Raw genomic sequence first — 18,605 nt, forward strand, 5'->3', positions numbered from 1 at the left:
CTTCTGGCAGAAGGTCTCGCATCCAATATTTCAGACACATGCCACATTTCTAATTCAGCAAATGCATCAGCCAAGGCAGCTGATATGAGTAGCCAGGACCTCCTTTATTAGCACTGAATCCGATGTATGTAGCTGGCCAATGACTATGTGTGAAAGGCGGGGCTTTCGGTCTAAGGGACGCTGCACCAGAGAACAGCAGTTAGAACAGCAAAAACCTCAACGGAATCCAGCCGTACTCACTCACTTAGCTCTCTCGGTGTCTTTGTGCTGTCAGGCCAGGCAGGACATAGTGTGTAAGTCTCTCTCCTCTTTTCACTGGCTATCGAAGTGAGCAAATTAGCTAGCCCGAGAAAAACTGGAAGTGAGTAGAGAGCTCTCTCAACAGAACCGGCAATGGACTGGGTCGCTAACAGCTCTGATCACCTCGCTATGAAGGAGGATGTTTTCAGGAGATACTTGAACAGCACGGAGGACTACCTAGCCTTTTTATATGGACCCAAGCGGAGCCATCTGTTTTTGCCCATGACTTTGGTGTATGCCTTGATTTTTGTGGTTGGGGTGATGGGCAACCTTTTAGTGTGCCTGGTGATCCTTACGCACCGGAACATGAAAACACCGACCAACTACTATCTCTTCAGTCTGGCCATGTCCGACCTGCTGGTGCTGCTTTTCGGGATGCCCCTGGAGGTCTACGAGATGTGGAGCAACTACCCTTTCCTGTTCGGCCCGGTGGGGTGCTACTTCAGGACAGCCCTCTTCGAGACCGTGTGCTTCGCCGCGGTTCTGAATATGGCCACCCTCAGTGTGGAACGGTACAGAGCCATCCTCCATCCTTTCCGCGCCAAGCTGGAAAGCACCCGGAAACGTGCCCGGAGGATAATCACTGTGCTCTGGATCCTCTCCGTTCTCTTCTCACTGCCCAACACCGGCACCCACGGCATCGTGCTGCAACACTTCCCCAATGGCACTCTGGTCCCCGGCTCTGCTACCTGTACCGTGGTCGTGCCCATGTGGATCTACAACTGCATCATCCAGGTCACTTCCTTCCTCTTTTATGTGTTGCCCATGGCTGTCATTAGTGTGCTGTACTACCTGATGGGGCTGAAAGTAAGTCCAAATTCAACTGTGTTCCTCCCCTCTTTAAAAGTGCCCACCTTTGCTGGCTTTCCACAAGGGAAGCAATGTGCCAAATTCATCCCTAGGGTAACACTACTGCAGAGTTAAAACAGCTACCCTGGGAATAAATTTGGGCCAATCTATTTTAAGTGCTGTGGTTTTAGATCTTAGTCACAGGTACTATGTATTAAGTCTCTTCCTCCCCCACCCCGTTTCCACAGTTTTTGACAAAGGCAAGATGCAGACTATGAGAAAAATGTAAGAAGGAGGGTGTTCGCAGTGAGGGAATCCCTTGCGTTATTTGCCTCTCCCCTTCGTGTGGCTTTAGAATTTCCTCTGCATCTTTTCTTTCCTACATGGGCAGGAATAGGTGCGGAAAGAAAAGGATGGCACCCGATATGCATCTATTAAAAATTCACACACACGCTGCCACAAACTGATATGCTGCTTAGGCTCCTGCAGAGAGGACATCCAGCAAATGATTTCTTTTCAATGAACGAGTTTCGAGCGAGACTCACCTTAGTCTGGTATTAGATTTCTGTTTCCCCTCCAGACATGAGAGCTGCTTGTGAATGAACATCATTGTATGAAGGGGGGAGGGCAAAATATATTTTACTGTACTAAATGCACCTTTACTCATGGCACAACTATGAGATAAGCTGCTATTAATATTGGGAGGCTGTATTCTGATTTTCTGTTGTTTTTCAAATATAACTAGTAAAGCTGAATTTAATCTTGGCCATAAGGTGGGGGGCGGGAAGAGGATAGCTTTAATGACTTGCACAGGAAACATGTAGAGATGCATGGATGTATGGACCAGGATACCCATCATCCTAATAACAAGAATCAGTAGTTGAATGTTTGTTGCCATGTTAATGCAGTAAAAGCTCTGTTATCCAGCATGTTGCGGGGAATGAGGAGTACCTGTTAATTGACTAGTCTGGTTAACGGAGTGTTATACTTTACCAGTGGAATGCCAATTTTCACGGCATTAGAATCCAATAAAATGAATAAAGTATACAATAGTATATAGCAGTGTTTCTCAACCACTGGTACGAGTACCCTTAGGAGGACTCGAGAGAAGTCTGGAGGTATGTCAACACAACTGAAATTTGGAGAAAACTGAATTTTTGTTTTAAGTTTTACAGCACTTTTTATTTTTGTACTTTTTACACCCCAAAATTTAATTGCCCACCTGGCTATAATTAAGTTGTTTAAACAAACATGTTGCAATAGTAGAAAAAAAATTGTGTGTCTGAAAACTGTAGGTACTCGGGAGTACTTATAATTTTTTTAAAAAGGGATATTTTATTTAAAAAAAAGTTGAGAAACACTGGTATACAGGTACTGTCCCATCCAGTAGTAGTGCAGCACTGCAGAAGTGCTTTCTTTAAGCATGTAAGTATATACAGAGAAAGTTTTCTATAGAGTAGGTTATCTTATCACACTCCATGTCACTATGGGCAGCGCATGGCATTTACCCAGATCTCTAACAATCCCCTTAACCCTAAAACAACACAGAACATAATTTAATGTTTCTTTCCTGTTTCAGAAGGCACTTCAGGATCTTACAGTGTGTATCAACATCAATTATCTTTGTAGAAGGAGAAGGTGTAGGGCACTAGGCTGAATCTGTAATACCCCAGCAACATACCCTGGAAGCTGCTTTTTGGAATAAATCCCTGATATTAGCTGGTTTACCTGTAATTTGCCTCTTTTCCATCAAAGCAAAGCACCAACTGTGCAATTGCATAGTGCACTGGGCAGTATACCAGTCCAGATTGATAGACTGATGTTTTGTGTTAGGAGATAACAGAAATGCTGGTTAATTGAGCTTTCTGGATAACTGAGTGCCAGATAACAGAGCTTTTACTGTGCACTGCCTCAGCTATCCTGCTTAGCATCATTAGTCGTTTGGAATGGAAATCCTTCTTAAAGTGGGAGAGAAAGAGTCCCTTACAATACCAATGTTCATCTATAAGGCTAAAGAGCCTCAAAGTTGTAGCAGCCAGCATCTCTTTGCAGGAGAGAAAGGGTTAAGCTTCTGCAAAGCTGCACTTTGTGATGATTGTGGGGGTCTTTGCACAGTTTCACTGCGTATCTTTTCCCTGCATTTCAGGGCACACGGAGCTCTGCTTTGTGTTCTCCATAGGGTAATAGCTGAAAATCTCAAAGCTCAGAACGAAAAGCTTTTGCTTCATGTAAAGAACCAGAGCTCCTCATTGCCGCAGGCATTTCGATAAAATAAGCCAGTGCCAAAGCCCAGCTCACACAAGCAGATTTATGAATGCTCCCAACGCTCTCTTCTGTTCAGTCTCTTCATCATCAGGGTTGGATGTCCATTCAATTAGGCCTATTTTCTCTGCTTTATGCTCCTAATACACCGTTCCGTTTTCAGCCACATCCATCCCTGGCACAGCTCAAATGGCTTCAACACAAGTTGTGTCAGGGCAGAGTGTTTCTGTCACGGTTCCCCCCTCCCCCCATCTCGACCGAATCACCACTCACAAAAAAATAACAAACAAAAGGAACCAAAGCCGGGGAGGCTTTGGGGTTAAGGTGCCAGCCGCCACCGGCCGGGTGGGGTCCGGGCCCTCCCTCGCTCCCGAACCTCGGCCCAGGGCCCTAACACTAGGAGCTGTAACTCCCAGTGGAAGCAGGTGGGGGCTTGCCCCTAAACTCGCCTGCTCACGGGTTCCGCGACCCTCTCTGGGCCTCTCGACCCCGCCGGCGGTGGACTCAATCCTTCCCGCTCCACCCCAGGGTGAACCGTTCGAGCCCCCCGCCCTCTGGTTCCTCTCCCCACCCAGTACCTATCCCTACGTTCCTCTTCTGTTCCCCTCTCCCCCCTTGCTGGTCCCTCCAGCCTCTTTTATGCTCCCCTTGGGCGGTTCCCCCAACTTCCGGGTTCCCGGCAGCCATTTTGCTTGTCGCGCCAGTGACGTCAGCCGACATCATCACTGGGCGCTGCGACACGCCATCTTCCCCGCCCTCAGACCGGCCGGCCGGAGCTTTCCCCGGCCCCTGCCCGCCTCGCGGCCAGACCGGAGGTGGGTTCTCTGGGGCTGCCACCACAGACCCGGCGGGTCTAATAGCCCCGGGTGGTCCTTCCGCCCGCGGCTGGTGGTGGGCTTGCTCCACCCCATCACAGTTTCATTTTTAAATGGAGGGGACTGACAAATGGTACAGTTCGGTCATTTTTCAGACAGAGATGATTTATGTGCCGCCAGCGATGAGCATGAAATCTGTCAATAAATCCGAATGCCTGCCTCCTTCTGAGCAGCGTTGTAATGTTGAGGTGAAATTAGCTCCGTCAATAACAAGTAGGGAGGTTTACTTTCAGTTCAGAGGTTCCCAAACTGGTCTAGGGAGGCATGGGGAGTCCAGCTGGTCCTCTCAGCCCTGCCGACCCCCTAAATGTTGAGGCAATAGTGTGTGCTATTGAATTGCAGGGAGAAACAACAACCCGTGAAGAAGTAACTCAGTAAATCCATGGCAGGGTCTCAAACTGGCAAGTGTCCTGCAAAGTTGACAACCGTATTTAAAGTAAAAACAAAACCCACACACGCAAAATATCTCCTTCCTTGTAATTCTTCCACTCTACTCTGCACTGATTAGGCCTCAGTTGGAGTATTCTGTCCAGCTGTGGACGCCACATTTCAAGAAAAATGTGGAGAAATTGGAGAAGGTTCACAGAAGATCAGCAAAAATGATTAAAGGTCTAGAAAGCCTATGAGAAAAGACTGAAAGAATTGGGTTGGTTTAGTTTAGAAAAGAGAAGACTGAGAGGGGACATGATAGCAGTTTTCAAGTAGCTATAAGAGTGTTACAAGGAGGAGGAAGAAAAATTGTTCTCCTGGACTTCTAATTACCATAAAATTTCGAGTATAATGTGCACCTATGTATAATACGCATCTGCCTTTTAAAGGTCAAAATTCTTGAATAAACTAAATACTTATCTATAATGCGCACCCCCGTTATACTCAAGATTTTAAGGTATGTATAGGAAGGCAGGGCCCCCTACGCAGCTAAACTTATGCACACTGAGCTCGCGCCTGCCGGGGGAGGGCCCTCCGCTCAGCTGCCAGTGCACCGAGCTCGTGCCTGCCGGGGGAGTGTCCCCCGCTCAGGTGACGCCGCGCCAAGCTCGTGCTTGCTGGGGGAGCCTCCCCTGCCCAGGTGTCCGTGCACTGAGCTTGTGCCTGCTGGCCCCCCCCCCGCCCTAGCCCAGCCCAGCCCGTGCCTGCTCCCCCTCCCCCCCCCCCAGCTCATGCCTGCAGAGGGTGAATTTAAAACTTTTTCAAAAAACCTCCTATGGATAATGCGCACCCCGACTTTGACGTTAAAAAAACGGGAAAAAAAGTGCACACTATACTTGCAACTTTACGGTATAGGACAAGAAGCAACCGTCTTAAATTGCAGCAGGGGAGATTTAGGTTGGACATTAGGCAAAACTTCCTAACTGACAGGGTGGTGAAGCACTGGAATAAATTGCCTAGGGAGGTTGTGCAATCTCCATCATTGGAGATATTTAAGAACAGGTTAGATAAACATCTATTAGGGATGCTCTAGATAGTGCTTGGTCCTGCCATGAGGTCAGGGGACTGGACTTGATGACCTCTTGAGGTCCCTTCCAGTTCTAGTGTTCTATGATTCCCTGTGAGATTCCTGTCCCATAGAACTCCTCCTGCCCCATCTGACTGGTTACCGACCCTGCCTGTGTTTGTTTTCTGCTCTCAGTGTCTTTGTGCCTGGATTGCTAATGTGTGTGTTATAGAGGGCTCAGTCCCTGGAGGGGAAAGAAAATGCAACCATCACCAAGGCCATGTCTTCAATAGATGGAAGACCAACACTGCTGTGATCAGTCTTCCGGAGTTTGATTTAGTGAGTCTGGTTAAGACTCACTAAATCGAACTCAAAGGGCACCCCCTTCAGCAGCCGTATTCCTGCTTATGCAAGGAGTAAGGAAAGCCAATGGGAGTATTTGCTCCCTTTGGCTCCCACTGTGGGGACAGCAGGGAAATGCAAAACAAGATATGTTGATTTCAGCCACCTAATTAACATAGCTGGATTTTCCTATCTTCATTCAAGTGTAGCCTGGGCCACGGTTCAGTCTTGCAAGGTACTGAGGATCTCCATCGCAATCAGCCATCTGCAGGATCGAGGCCTTGATGTGTAGTACTGTATCTCAGTCTGGGACCTGCCCAAGTGGCTCTCGTTAGACAGCTATTGAGTGCAAGGGGTAGCTGGAAAGATGGAGAGGAAAGAATGTATCACGGTGGCAGGTAAAATAGGATCATCCATGAAGAACTGACACAAACAGAGCAGAGCCACTGGAAAGAAAAATCCCTGCTGTGCAAGGCATTCACTCGAGGTCCCTGCTTCGCAAATTAATGGAACGTAAACGGCGTAGCCAGTGTGAACTTCTGAGTTAGCAGCATGCTGGACCTTCCAATTTTGTGGCGTTATTAACAGTACTCAGCCGTGTTGAGTTATGTATTTTCAAGTAAAAATCTCCATTGACATCAGGGAGAATTTCTGCTTATAAATCGATGGCGAACTTCGCTGAAGTTCACCATCGATTTATACACACACAAGGGTACTTCTGGGTGTTCTCAGTGGTCCGGACATTGGTAAGGGCATCTACTTTGCCAGCTCAAATTCTGCACAGGTCAGTAGCAGCTGAAAGTTATTGCCGTCCAATGGCTGTTTGGTGTAACTGAAACTATTTTAAAAGCCTCAAAAATTCTCATTTGTCAGTGAAGTTGTTTCCCACCAGCCCTTCTCAGGTACTCTTCCTGCTCCATGGCAACCAGTCCTCTGCCACCGTCAGTTCCTGGACTGAGAAGCAGTATTCCCCTGTAAGCTGTGCCCTTCTGCAGGTGCTCAGGAGAGAATAAACTGCCACCTTAATGCTTAGCACAGTGCCCACAGCTAGGTTTTTGTTTCTCCTGGTGGTGCACATTTCAACATGACTCGGTGTGCATACAGAAAATTATTCCGCACATAAATTGAAAATATTAGAGGGAGCAGATCTCTCAGATCCTGTCTCACCATGATGGTAAATATAAACCCTTAAGAGAACTTGCCAGGGGGAGGGGTAGTGCTCCATGAGATGATCCGTTTTTATAAAGTGACCCATAGAACAAAAAATTTGGAGAGTTATTGTTAGAAACCTCCCTGATGTGGAGAAATCATCACTAGAGGGAGATGATAGCTCTGTTTCCCAGCCTACCCAGTCTCTGCTCCTTCCCTTGATACTGCCAGTTGCTGTTGTAAGAGACAAGGTGGGTGAGGGAATAGCTTTAACTGGACCAATCTCTGTTGGTGGAAGGTACATGCTTTTGAGCACCACAGAGCTCCTCTTCCTTCCCCATCTCTCTAGGGTCGTGAGATCGCTATGGCTACAACAGTGCCAATTGCTGTGGTGACGTCTGTCCTCTGGAAATGAAACAAAGGCCAACTGGTTCCCATCTCACTGGTGCTCCGACAGGGCTGGTCTTACCATGAGGCGAACTGAGGCGGCCTCCTCAGGTGCCGCACTGTGGTGGGGGTGCCACTAGGACCCAGAGTGCAGAAAATTGTGTCTGCTGCTGGTGCAGATGTGCATAAATGGGGGCGTCATTTGAGCGCCCCTCCTCAGGGAGCAAAATGTTGCGGGCCGGCCCTGTGCTCCGAGGGGCCATGTTGACCGAATGGTATAGACAGGCAGGCCAGGCTATCTCACTTTTCAGCAGATGACAGCAACTTTTGGTTACTACTAATGTGAGTGAGAACTGGAGCCGGTGGCCTCCGGCAAAATGGTCCCAGTGCTTTCAGTGGGCTTGGAACACACAGGAACACCACACTATAATATTTGATGCCCAGTAGAACATACTCCGATATATAAATATGTGACTAACCCCACCCCCCTCATTTCTGGCTTCTTGCCCCACACATCTTTTATTTTCTCAGAGCGCATCTGCGGATTCCATTTTCAGACAGCTGTGATAATCTCCCACATGGTTCATTGCATGTAATGTTAGCATTGACATGAGGATGACAAGGATGCATGCAGAAGCCCCTAGTCTAGCTAGTAATTTCTAAGGAATCCCTCTCTGTATTTTCTCCCTCTCGGTGGCTCAGTTTTGCCTTCTCTTTGCCCACCACACTGCAGTGTCACTGGAGAGTCTGAAAATCTGGCATCACAGTACAGTACTAAAAAAATATCTGCATAGAAGAAAAAAATGTACATTTCTGAGGTTTATTACTCTGTCCTAGCAATATATATTGACTATAGCTTTTGAGCACTTTTAGAGTAAATGGCTGTTGAGACTGAAAAACCACCAAAAGGGATCTAAAGCTTTTAATCAATCTGAGCAACGATTTATTAATTTGTATGTTACGTATCAGCCAGCTTTATTCCTTAAACAACTTTGAGTAAAAATTGCAAAGGAAATAAGGAAAAATATGGGAACATGAAATTGCCTTGTAGTTGCACATAATTGTATCTACTTTCTTCTAAAGTGTGAGTTCTACCTTATAAATTGATCGGTATAAAAGCATGTCTGACATTTATCACTCTTAAAGCCCTCTTGAAAATGTATAAGATGCAATTAATCATAAGCCATTAAACAGAAAACTAAAATGCAACATGTCAGGTAAAAAGATGGAGTAGCTTGCACTCAGGAATATTTTACTAGTTTGCTTATTTTTGGCTTCTCTTTCAATGTATATATTTTCCCATATAATAAACACTTAACGGCCATTCTGTAGGTGCTGAAAAATCTTCATTAAACAACGTTCGCTGACTAGTCAAAAATTAAAATCAAAGTGCCTGCGCTCCAGTTAAATGGTCTCTGCAGATAATTTCAATTTTGGAAATGCCCGTGGGGAAGGAGCCATTTTCCAACTAGTTTTAGTTTCAGATAAAATCACATCAAAAGTGTTTTTCCTTCTGATTGACTAGTTAATGGCCCATTCATCGTTAAACCACAAGCTCTCAAATCTAGCTCATCAGAAAAGCACTCCAGTAAATAACGGATTATCCAGAGTTAATTGGGATTCATTTTAATTGTATTAGTCATTTTAGGCTGTAATAGGCAGAGACAAAAATGTATCCCTGTGTGCTCTATCACCCTGTTTTTGTTGTTTGAAGGCCAAGGGAAATCTACTGAGAAAATATTAACCTTTTTTGTTGTAACCGATTGGCGTGTGTTTGAATGTGAGCATGTGCCCCACTAATCTTCGCTGCTTGATGGAATATAAGGATTCTACTTGTCAAATTCATGCCAGGGAAATTATCCTAAGCAGTTAGGACTTGATTCAAATCCCACTGAAGACCATAAGTATCTTTTCAATGACCCCTTTCAATCAAGCCCCTCGTCAGTATTTTTGGGTCATGGGGATTTTGGATGATTGCACAGAACCTAGGAATAAAATAAGAGTGGATATTTTGTAGCAAGACAACATAAAGCTGAATTTTAATAGACTTTATAGCCCAGATCCTGCACTACTCAAACTAATGAGAGGATTGTTGTTGTTGTTGTTCTTTTGCAGACTGACTTAGCTTGGATGCACATTATGTGAAATCCAGAAAATCTGTTTGTCTTCAACCTACATCTTCACTACTTCACCAGATTAAAAGTGCAACAAACCCCAAACTTTTTATCTGAACTCCCACACACATCAGGTTTAAATGGGACTTGGCGCTGACCTACCCCAAAGTTTGATTTTGCAAAATCAAAATGAAACCAGCATGTTTTTGCAAAGCCCAATACCTTGATTTGCCCATTCTAGTGAAGGAACAAAGCAAAATCCATTTATCGCACTGGTCACATCCTAAAGCTGAACTTTTCTTAGCTGGGGTCAGAAACAACCTGAATTCAAGCTACCCTTGGTTTAAGGTGGATACTAGCAACATGCAAACCAAACTGGCGATACTTTGTAAAAGCAAAGCATTGCTCATGCATTCAATTAAAAAAATTGTTGCCCACACATACAAGATCCATGTTCACTATAAACATGCCTGAAATCACTAAGACCCTCCATTCCAAGGACAGTTGAACTCAGTGAATGTCCTTTTGATATCACCAATAGGTGGCGCTGTGGAGCGAGATAGTTTACAATAGAATTGCATGCAGAATTAGTAGTGCGGCCAGTCAGACTCCATAATGTTTCAGAGGAAATCACGTTGTTGCTTTCCCTCTTTTCCCCCAACCAGCTGAGAGGAGAGAAATCTTTGGAAGCAGATGAAATGGCTGTGTCTATTCAGAGACCCTCCAGAAAATCAGTCACCAAGATGCTGTGTACGTAATTGGTTCTTTTTTCAGATGTATTATTTAACATGGGCAAGAAGGTGCAGAAAAGGAAGGTGCAGAAAAAAATCTAGAGAAGTTGAAATCTAGGTTTAATTCACAGGTGGGATATATCTGATGAGCAATTCAAGTTAACAACAAACAACCCTTTCCCTAATTATGCCCATTGGATATCTCTGATCCAGAAAGGTGTAGCTTGGGACTTAGACTCATAGACTTTAAGGTCAGAAGGGACCATTATGATCATCCAGTCTGACCCCCCGCACAGTGCAGGCCACAGAATCTCACCCACCCCTCCCAGAATAATCCTCTCACCTATATATCAGATATTGAAGATTTACCGCTGTTCATTGGGATGTATGTCTGGGGTTCCATGCCTGGATGAGTAGGGAGCTTTTCCCATTAATGTTAAGATGGATTAGCAGCCATGTCTTTAAAAAACGTACATGCCAGCTCCTTATGCTATATTCATCTCTAATCTGTGCTATCAGCCAAGAGTGGCCAATCCTTCATTGTTACGATGAGTGCTAAAATTCACTCTTTCCCCCCACTTCAAACAACTGCAAACTTCTGAAGCAAGCAAGTAACTATGTGTTGCCTATATATAATCTTCCACTGACCCCTTCAGATGCTGGTTGGTATAGATTTCAAAATAAGCGGCCTGTTGTTTTGAAAGTACGGGTTTGGTAGGCTACGTCTACACACAGTGCTATTTTGGGATACTGGAGGTATTCTGAAATAGCTATCCCACGTCTTAACAATGTCTTTTGCACAAACATCACGTTCCCTGGCATCTGTACCCTTTCCAAAGACTGCCCGGCCAATCTACATTCATCATTTTTACTTATCCCCACTTATCAGGGCCTTCGATGGCTCCTTGATTTTTACTTATCCCCACTTATCAGGGCCCTCGATGGCTCATGGCAAGATACGGAGCCCCCCCGCAAGCCCACCATTTGCGTATCTGTGCTGCAACAGCCTTGAAAACACAAACATAGGGGCTGTCTTGAAAATATACACAGCCACCCACCACGACCAGCCAGGCCCTACAATTGGAACAGGAACTATCCAAGAAACCAAAGCCACTCAACACATTTCAGGAAATAGTGTCTCCATGGAAGAGAACTTTGAGACAACTTTAACTTCTGTGTATTCTGAATACGGCCGGCATTTCTTTCCGATCCTGCGCAACACCAGTTAGTCTGGGAAAACAGACTCAATTGACTGTGTGATAGAGCCGGTGGGGAGGGGATCTGAAAGGATCTCACCCAGTGTGAAAATCGTAGGATGTGTAGGTCTACCTCACCACCCTGCAAGTTACAAGCAGTACTCCCTGGAAATTAGTCCGGAGCCAGGAGCTTGGCTTTTCCAGTGAGAGAAGCTGACCGCTCCAGAGGCCACCAAGTTCAAAACTCCACTGATAGCATGAATTCTGCTGGTTCTGCCAAAGTTTGCTTAGGGTGAAGTGCCGTAGAAGCTAAATCACCAGCTCCCCTAGAAACTCACCGAGGTATTTAAAACAATGAGGAATATGGGTTCTTTCGAAAAAGCAATCGGAAGCAAATATGCAAATGAAGCACGGGATATTTAAATCTCCGCTTCATTGGTGCTTTCGATCGGGCTCATTTACATTCCTTTTTTGACAGAGGAATGTAGTCTAGATGAGCCCTCAGTGTTTGCTCAAAATGCAAACCAGCGAGAAATGGTGGGGGAGGGGCGGATTTCTAATTCAGTTTGCAGTTTGTTTGGCAGACAGTGGAGGGAAACGCAAAGCTGATAACGAACCAGGTTACAAAATAAGGGCGCTGTGGGTTCCCACGGGATAAATGCTTGTAACCACCTCAGACTTTTCATCCAGCTTATGTACCACTGAGACCATGTCTACACTAGGAAACTATTTCCAAATAACTAAAACTGAATTAATAACTCCCGAAATAACCAAAATGAAATAGCGTGTCCTCACTATGTAGAAGCCTTGAAGTTAGTCCAAGGCAGGATCCATTATTGTGGACACACTACCTCAATTTAGAGCCCCAGGACACACAGTTTGAATTACTCTGGGGAGTAGTTATTTTGCAATAGCGGCACGGGATCATCCACACTACACCTATTTCGAAATAACTATTTCATAATTATCATTATTCCTCAGGAAAACAGGACTACAGATTTTGAAATATGCAGCCCGTTACTTCAAAATAACGGGCTTCGACACTCCACTTATTAATTCAATCAAAGAGGAGTTATTTCGAAATAAGCTTGTAGTGTAGATCAGGGTTGACAAGTGGAATTGAACCAAGGACCTGTGGAACTTAGCATAAGCTAAGGCTGTAGAGCAGACTCATTATTCACTCTGTAAGCGGTCTTGGAGCCAACAGGGTACCATACCCAGCAGGCGTGTGGGTTACACTTACTGAACCTGACTCAATCAATGCAAGGTACAGTAAAACTCCAATAGTCCGGCATCCAATAGTCCGGCACTTCTAATAGTCTGGCATTAAAATGGCAAGAGCCTAGTGAGTGAGCTTCAGCAAAAAATGAGTCACAAGGTAACAGCGGCAGCAGCTGAACTGAGCAAAAAGGGTAAAAAGGCTTTTAAAAAACTAAAACATTACAGTATACTGTATACGGTATGTACAATAAAAAGGGTTAAGAATGCTTTATATACAGTATATAATATATATATATATATATAACCATCTTATAGTACCTCCTGATAGTCCGGCATATCTGATAATCCGGCACCACCTAGGTCCCATAGGTTCCGGATTATCGGAAGTCTACTGTAACAGGACATATATACTTGTGTAATGCTCTTCCTCTTCTCCTTCCCACAAATCAGTCGTTCTGGTGATGGTATTCGCCATATGCTGGGCCCCCTTTCACATTGATCGACTCTTCTTCAGCTTTGTCGTTGAGTGGACTGAGCCACTGGCTAATGTGTTCAACCTCATCCACGTTGTGTCAGGTAATGGTCTTTATTAGGGCTTGGGAAGTAGTATCGCTGGGGAAAATAATATTTTCAAATGGGGAGAGAGGGCTTTCAAGGCAACTAGAGAGTAAATTATTTATAAGCGTATTGATGTTCCAATGTTAGTCCTTGGTTATTAGAGAGAGAAGGTGGGTGAAGTAATATATTTTACTGGATTGTGAAAGAGATAAATCTTCCAGATTTGTTTTTTTTCCCTTTAGACCTAAAGAGGAGCTCTATGATCAAAAGCTTGTTTCTTTCACCAACAGAAACCGATCCAATAAAATATATTATCCCACTCACCTTGTCTCTCGAATAGCCTGGGATCCAAATGGCTAGAACTCCATCAGGGCTGCCAATGGTGGAGGGATAGGGGCAGGGCTCCAGCGTGCCACTGCTGCTACCATGGCAATAGTGATGGCTGCAACCCGAGCGCCTTTAAATCACTGCTGGAGCCACATGCGGGGCTGTCCGGCTGGTGCTGAGGGCTGGCTCTGCAAACATTCCTCAATTACATTATTCTGAGTTCTTTCCAGTCCCTCTGTTAAATAGATTATTACACTTGATTATGTTTGGGCACTCAAGCAGATGCTAGGTGGCTCACAAAAAAAAGGCAAGACTCCGTCTTTGTCTCTCCAGCCCCCGCTGGAAAAAAAAAGGCCTATCATAAAAAGTCAGACATGATGCAATGTGTGGGGATAACAGACACATAACACTGGGGAAGGGAACAGGAAGGACAAACGCATGGTTGTTTTCTTGAAGCAAGTCTGCATCCAGATGCTTCTATGAAATATGTTTTTTCTCGCATTAAAGGTACTGAATTAGTCCGCTTTATGTAGCCAGTGTAGAAAAGGAGAGATGAATATAATGGCCCATATTAGGCTGTCAATTAACAGGTGTAAAATTGGAATAATGCGATTTATGCTGGGATAGTGGAGCAGAATTTGGACCCCTATATTACAAGATATCATAGAGCCGTGTGCCTTGTCAGCTGGGCACTTGGGCAGGCCAGGCAGAAGATATTCCAATGCTGCCCAGCTGATCAGCAGAGTGCCTACTGCTAGGTTTTTTGTTCTACTGGTAGTGCACATCCATACTTCCAGGGTGCACATAAAAAAATTATTCTGCACGTAGGTGGAAAAATCCACACATGAAAGATTAGAGGGAACATTGTCATAGAGTCATGGAATTTAAGATCATAAGGGCCCACCAGATCATCCAGTCTGGCCTCCCGTGCAGCACAGGCCACCAACATGAGTCAGCACCCCCACACTAAATCCCACAACTACAATGAAACCAATGTATTACAGCTCACCAGAGGCTAGGCTATTACATGCCATGGGAAGGACCATAGTGGACCAGTGTCCAAGGCCTGTGCAATAACAGGGAAATGATTAAGTGAGAGAGATCCAAACATTCCCGGCCAATGACAACCACCCTCATGCTGCAGAAGAAGGCAAAAGAACTCAGCACCTATGAAGAACTAGATACATTCATGGAGGTTAGGCCTATCAATACTTATTAGCAGGGTTCGACAAATAATGTAATATACTGGCCTGTGGCGAGTAGATTACAACCTGGAAGAGCTGGCGCAGAGCGATCTGTGCATGTGCAGAGCGCAGCACCGCGTGGCTGGCGAGCCCTGCTTATTAGCCAGGGTGGGTAGAGATGTTGTCCCAGGCTCTGTTTGTCAGACGCTGGGAATGGGCGACGGGATGGATCACGGGATGAATTCCCTGTTCTCTTCCCTCTGGGGCACCTGGCATTGGCCACTGTCAGCAGACAGGACACTGGGGGAGATGGACCTTTCGTCTGACCCTGTCTGGCCGGTCTTATGTTCGCCCTCCCAGGCCACTGCCAATCTGAGCTGAGGGGAAATTCTTCCCAGCTCCACTGATTCCGTGAGTAAGAATCAGCCGGCCAATTTCCTGAGGGGGAGGGAATGCTCAGTGCTAACTCAGGGCTCTGGCCTTCTCCCTCCAATGTGTCATCTTCAGCCAGGGCCAGCCTAGTGCTTCAGTGGAAGTAGATAAAACCCCTCCCAGGCAGGTGGGTCGAAAGCCACTGTGGGCCCTGAGGCTAGCTATGGGGTGGGGGGCAGCTCTGCACCTCATGTGGAAGGGGCAGGGCTGAGGGCAGCCAGCCCTTAGCGCCATCCAGACCACAGTGCACCCCTCCCCCAATCTTCAGAGCCATTTGGAGTGGCGTTCCAGGCCCCTTTGAATCTCTGGGTCTGAGGCAATTGCTCCCTTTACCCCACTCCCTCACTTCCTGCTAGTGGGTTTGCTCCCAGAATACATTGGTGGAATACAATATCAGTACAATCAGACCCAAATGCTTGATTTTGCCCATATGTTGTTTCTCAGAAAGATTTAGGGCGACACTTCCTAAGGGTGAGGAAGGGTTGTACCATAGGGCTCACAAAGAGCAGCGGCATGAGCCAACAGTATATCTGCAGAAGACCATGCTGTCCTCTGGGATTTACACTAGTGAAATAGAAGGCAGAATCTGGCTCCATCCATGGTTTGTTGCCTAGTGATCTTCTCATTGAAAGAGACTTCTTAAAAGTAGGTGCTGTCAATGGGCCAAATCATCCTGACCCTGTGTGCCAAGTGGTACTCCACTAACACACCCAAGTTACACCTTCACCAAGAGGGTACTCCACTAACACACCCAAGTTACACTTTCAGCAAGAGGGTACTCTACTAAAACACCCAAGTTACACCTTCACCAAGAGGGTACGCCACTAACACACCCAAGTTACACCTTCACCAAGAGGGTACTCCACTAACACACCCAAGTTACACCTTCAGCAAGAGGGTACTCCACTAAAACACCCAAGTTACACCTTCACCAAGAGGGTACGCCACGAACACACCCAAGTTACACCTTCACCAAGAGGGTACTCCACTAACACGCCCAAGTTACACCTTCACCAAGAGGCATAGTGTGTACAGCATTGGAAAACAGAGTGGAACATACTGGGAGACTGGAGCTGAAGAACATATGAGTGTGACATGATCCACTTAGCTCTGCATCTGCCAGCATCGCAGCAGAGGGACAACACAAGACAAACTGCAGCCATCAAATATCCTCCCTGACAGTCATTCGTTTCCAGAGTGTGCAGTGCAAAACAATACAGCACAATCCACCTCCCCTGGGAGCCGGGCTCCTTCCTAAATTTCAGCGCAGCATTTATTGCAAAGTGTCTCGAGGCCTCGCTGGGGATTATGCTTCCTCTAAAATTCCCGAAACATCCAGGATGCTGCTGGTGGTGTGAATACTCACCACTAGTGAGAACCAAGATGCCACAAATCAGGGTGAGCCGAAATCAGTATTTTGACTTCATTAACATATTCGCCAACCAATGCTGTTGCTGCTCCACCAGCTCCAATGTCTACATAGGCACAAACACGTTCTCCTGGAGGATTTTTCAGTGAAGCCATGAATCTGATCAAAAGGCCACACTTCATATTCCCTCCCACACCTGAGGATGATGATTAAAGATTTATATGGCTGCCAACAATAACAGGAAAAGAACTAGTTTCTTCCAGGGAGGAATTATCTTAGCCTGCCACGGGAAAATGTGGATTGTGGTTCCAAAGTGGTAGTTAGATGAGCAACATACATTCAGCATTGATGTAGGTATTTCAAGAGACTTCTTTCATTGTTCAGACTTTCCTTACTCCGTTCTTCTGATTTTTTCCAGCACCTTTGAAGTCATGTACCTCATGGCTACATTAAGAAGCAGAGACTCTCTTTTCTGAGCATACTCCATCTGCTAATTAGCCATCTCTCACATTTTGTTTTTCTCTTGTAGGCGTTTTCTTCTATCTGAGCTCCGCTGTGAATCCCATCATTTACAACCTGCTTTCCCGTCGCTTCAGAACGGCTTTCCTCAACGTGATCTCTCCTCCGTGCGGGCGCTGGTGCACCAAACAGCCTACCAGTGAGATTCCAGCCCAGCGGAGCATCTTCCTGGTGGGGGACCACGCTCTAAGGAACTGTGCTGAGGAAGCAAGCTCGCTGTGCATGCGCAGAACGTCTGTCTGTAGCTCTCAGCTTTCTACTGGCCTATGACTTTATTTTGTGCTGTGAATGGGACAAAAGTCAAGGAAAATAACTTTTTTTCTTTTAAAAAACATAGGCAGGGTTTGGGGGTGCAATCCACCCCACTAAGAGGTTGGGTCACTTCTTCCCTGGTAATTCTGGGGACCTCATTCTGCTTTGTGGCTGTAGCTCCCAAGTAAGGCTACTCGCAACCAGCCTTTACCAGCATGCAAGTTGCCTCTTACGTGCTAGAGACAGCCCTGGGTCAGCATTTCTGATCCTGGTAGCCTGTCTACAACCTCATGCTGGCTTCCACCAGCCTGGGTTCCAAACAGCAAGATGACCCCAGCATGCTACCTATCCTGAATTTTACCAAAGCCATGATCTGCAATGTCCAGCCTTCCCCTGGAGAGTTTGGAGACATAATGGGCTCGTCTACATTGGCCCCTTTTCCGGAAGGGGCATGGTAATTTTTGAAATCGCAATAGGGAAATGCACGGGGGATTTAAATATCCCCCGCGGCATTTAAATAAAAATGTCCGCCGCTTTTTTCCGGCTTTTAGAAAAGCCGGAAAAGAGCGTCTACACTGGCCCCGATCCTCTGGAAAAAGCGCCCTTTTCCGGAGGATCTTATTCCTACTTTGAAGTAGGCCAAACACTTTGAAGTAGGAATAAGATCCTCCGGAAAAGGGCGCTTTTTCCGGAGGATCGGGGCCAGTGTAGACGCTCTTTTCCGGCTTTTCTAAAAGCCGGAAAAAAGCGGCGGACATTTTTATTTAAATGCCGCGGGGGATATTTAAATCCCCCGCGCATTTCCCTATTGTGATTTCAAAAATTACCATGCCCCTTCCAGAAAAGGGGCCAATGTAGACGTAGCCAATGAGTTTCATTTCTCCTTTAAGAGACAAAATGCATGTTACAACTTATTAATGTAATTAGTTGTAAATGCACCATTCTCTTCAAACACAGAGGTGAGTTGGCTGATCGTAAAAATAAAACAAATTTATTAACAATAGGACATAGGTTAAGTGATGCCAAGTAAAAGGTTAAAGGTAAAGATGGTTACAAGCAAGTAAAAGTGAAAACACTAGTCTAAAAATCTAAAACTTAATCTAGCTACATACAGGCTTTGTTCAAGGTGGTTTCTCTCATGAGTTATTCTTCTTCCCAGTTCA

At 45.7% G+C, this 18,605-nt stretch overlaps 1 protein-coding gene across 1 annotated transcript; it reads left to right on the forward strand.

The window, feature by feature from the left end:
- The first annotated feature begins 393 nt into the window (after window positions 1-393).
- On the forward strand, window positions 394-17,461 carry NMUR2 (neuromedin U receptor 2). The gene is made up of 4 exons (XM_006138268.4): window positions 394-1,107; window positions 10,319-10,403; window positions 13,252-13,377; window positions 17,201-17,461. Exons 1-4 carry the CDS (start codon window positions 394-396, stop codon window positions 17,458-17,460), a joined length of 1,185 nt encoding a protein of 394 aa, XP_006138330.1. The 3' UTR covers window position 17,461.
- Window positions 17,462-18,605: the final 1,144 nt, after the last annotated feature.

This window comes from Pelodiscus sinensis, chromosome 16 (assembly GCF_052426305.1).
Source record: "Pelodiscus sinensis isolate ZL-2025 chromosome 16, ASM5242630v1, whole genome shotgun sequence".
In the NCBI taxonomy this organism is placed as follows: Eukaryota; Metazoa; Chordata; order Testudines; family Trionychidae; genus Pelodiscus; species Pelodiscus sinensis.

Coding starts and splice junctions, on each gene's coding strand:
- NMUR2 (XM_006138268.4), top strand. CDS start 394: ATGGACTGGGTCGCTAACAGCTCTGATCACCTCGCTATGAAGGAGGAT. Junction 10,404..13,251: donor ATCAGTCACCAAGATGCTGT/GTACGTAATTGG, acceptor CCCACAAATCAG/TCGTTCTGGTGATGGTATTC. Junction 13,378..17,200: donor CCTCATCCACGTTGTGTCAG/GTAATGGTCTTT, acceptor TTTCTCTTGTAG/GCGTTTTCTTCTATCTGAGC.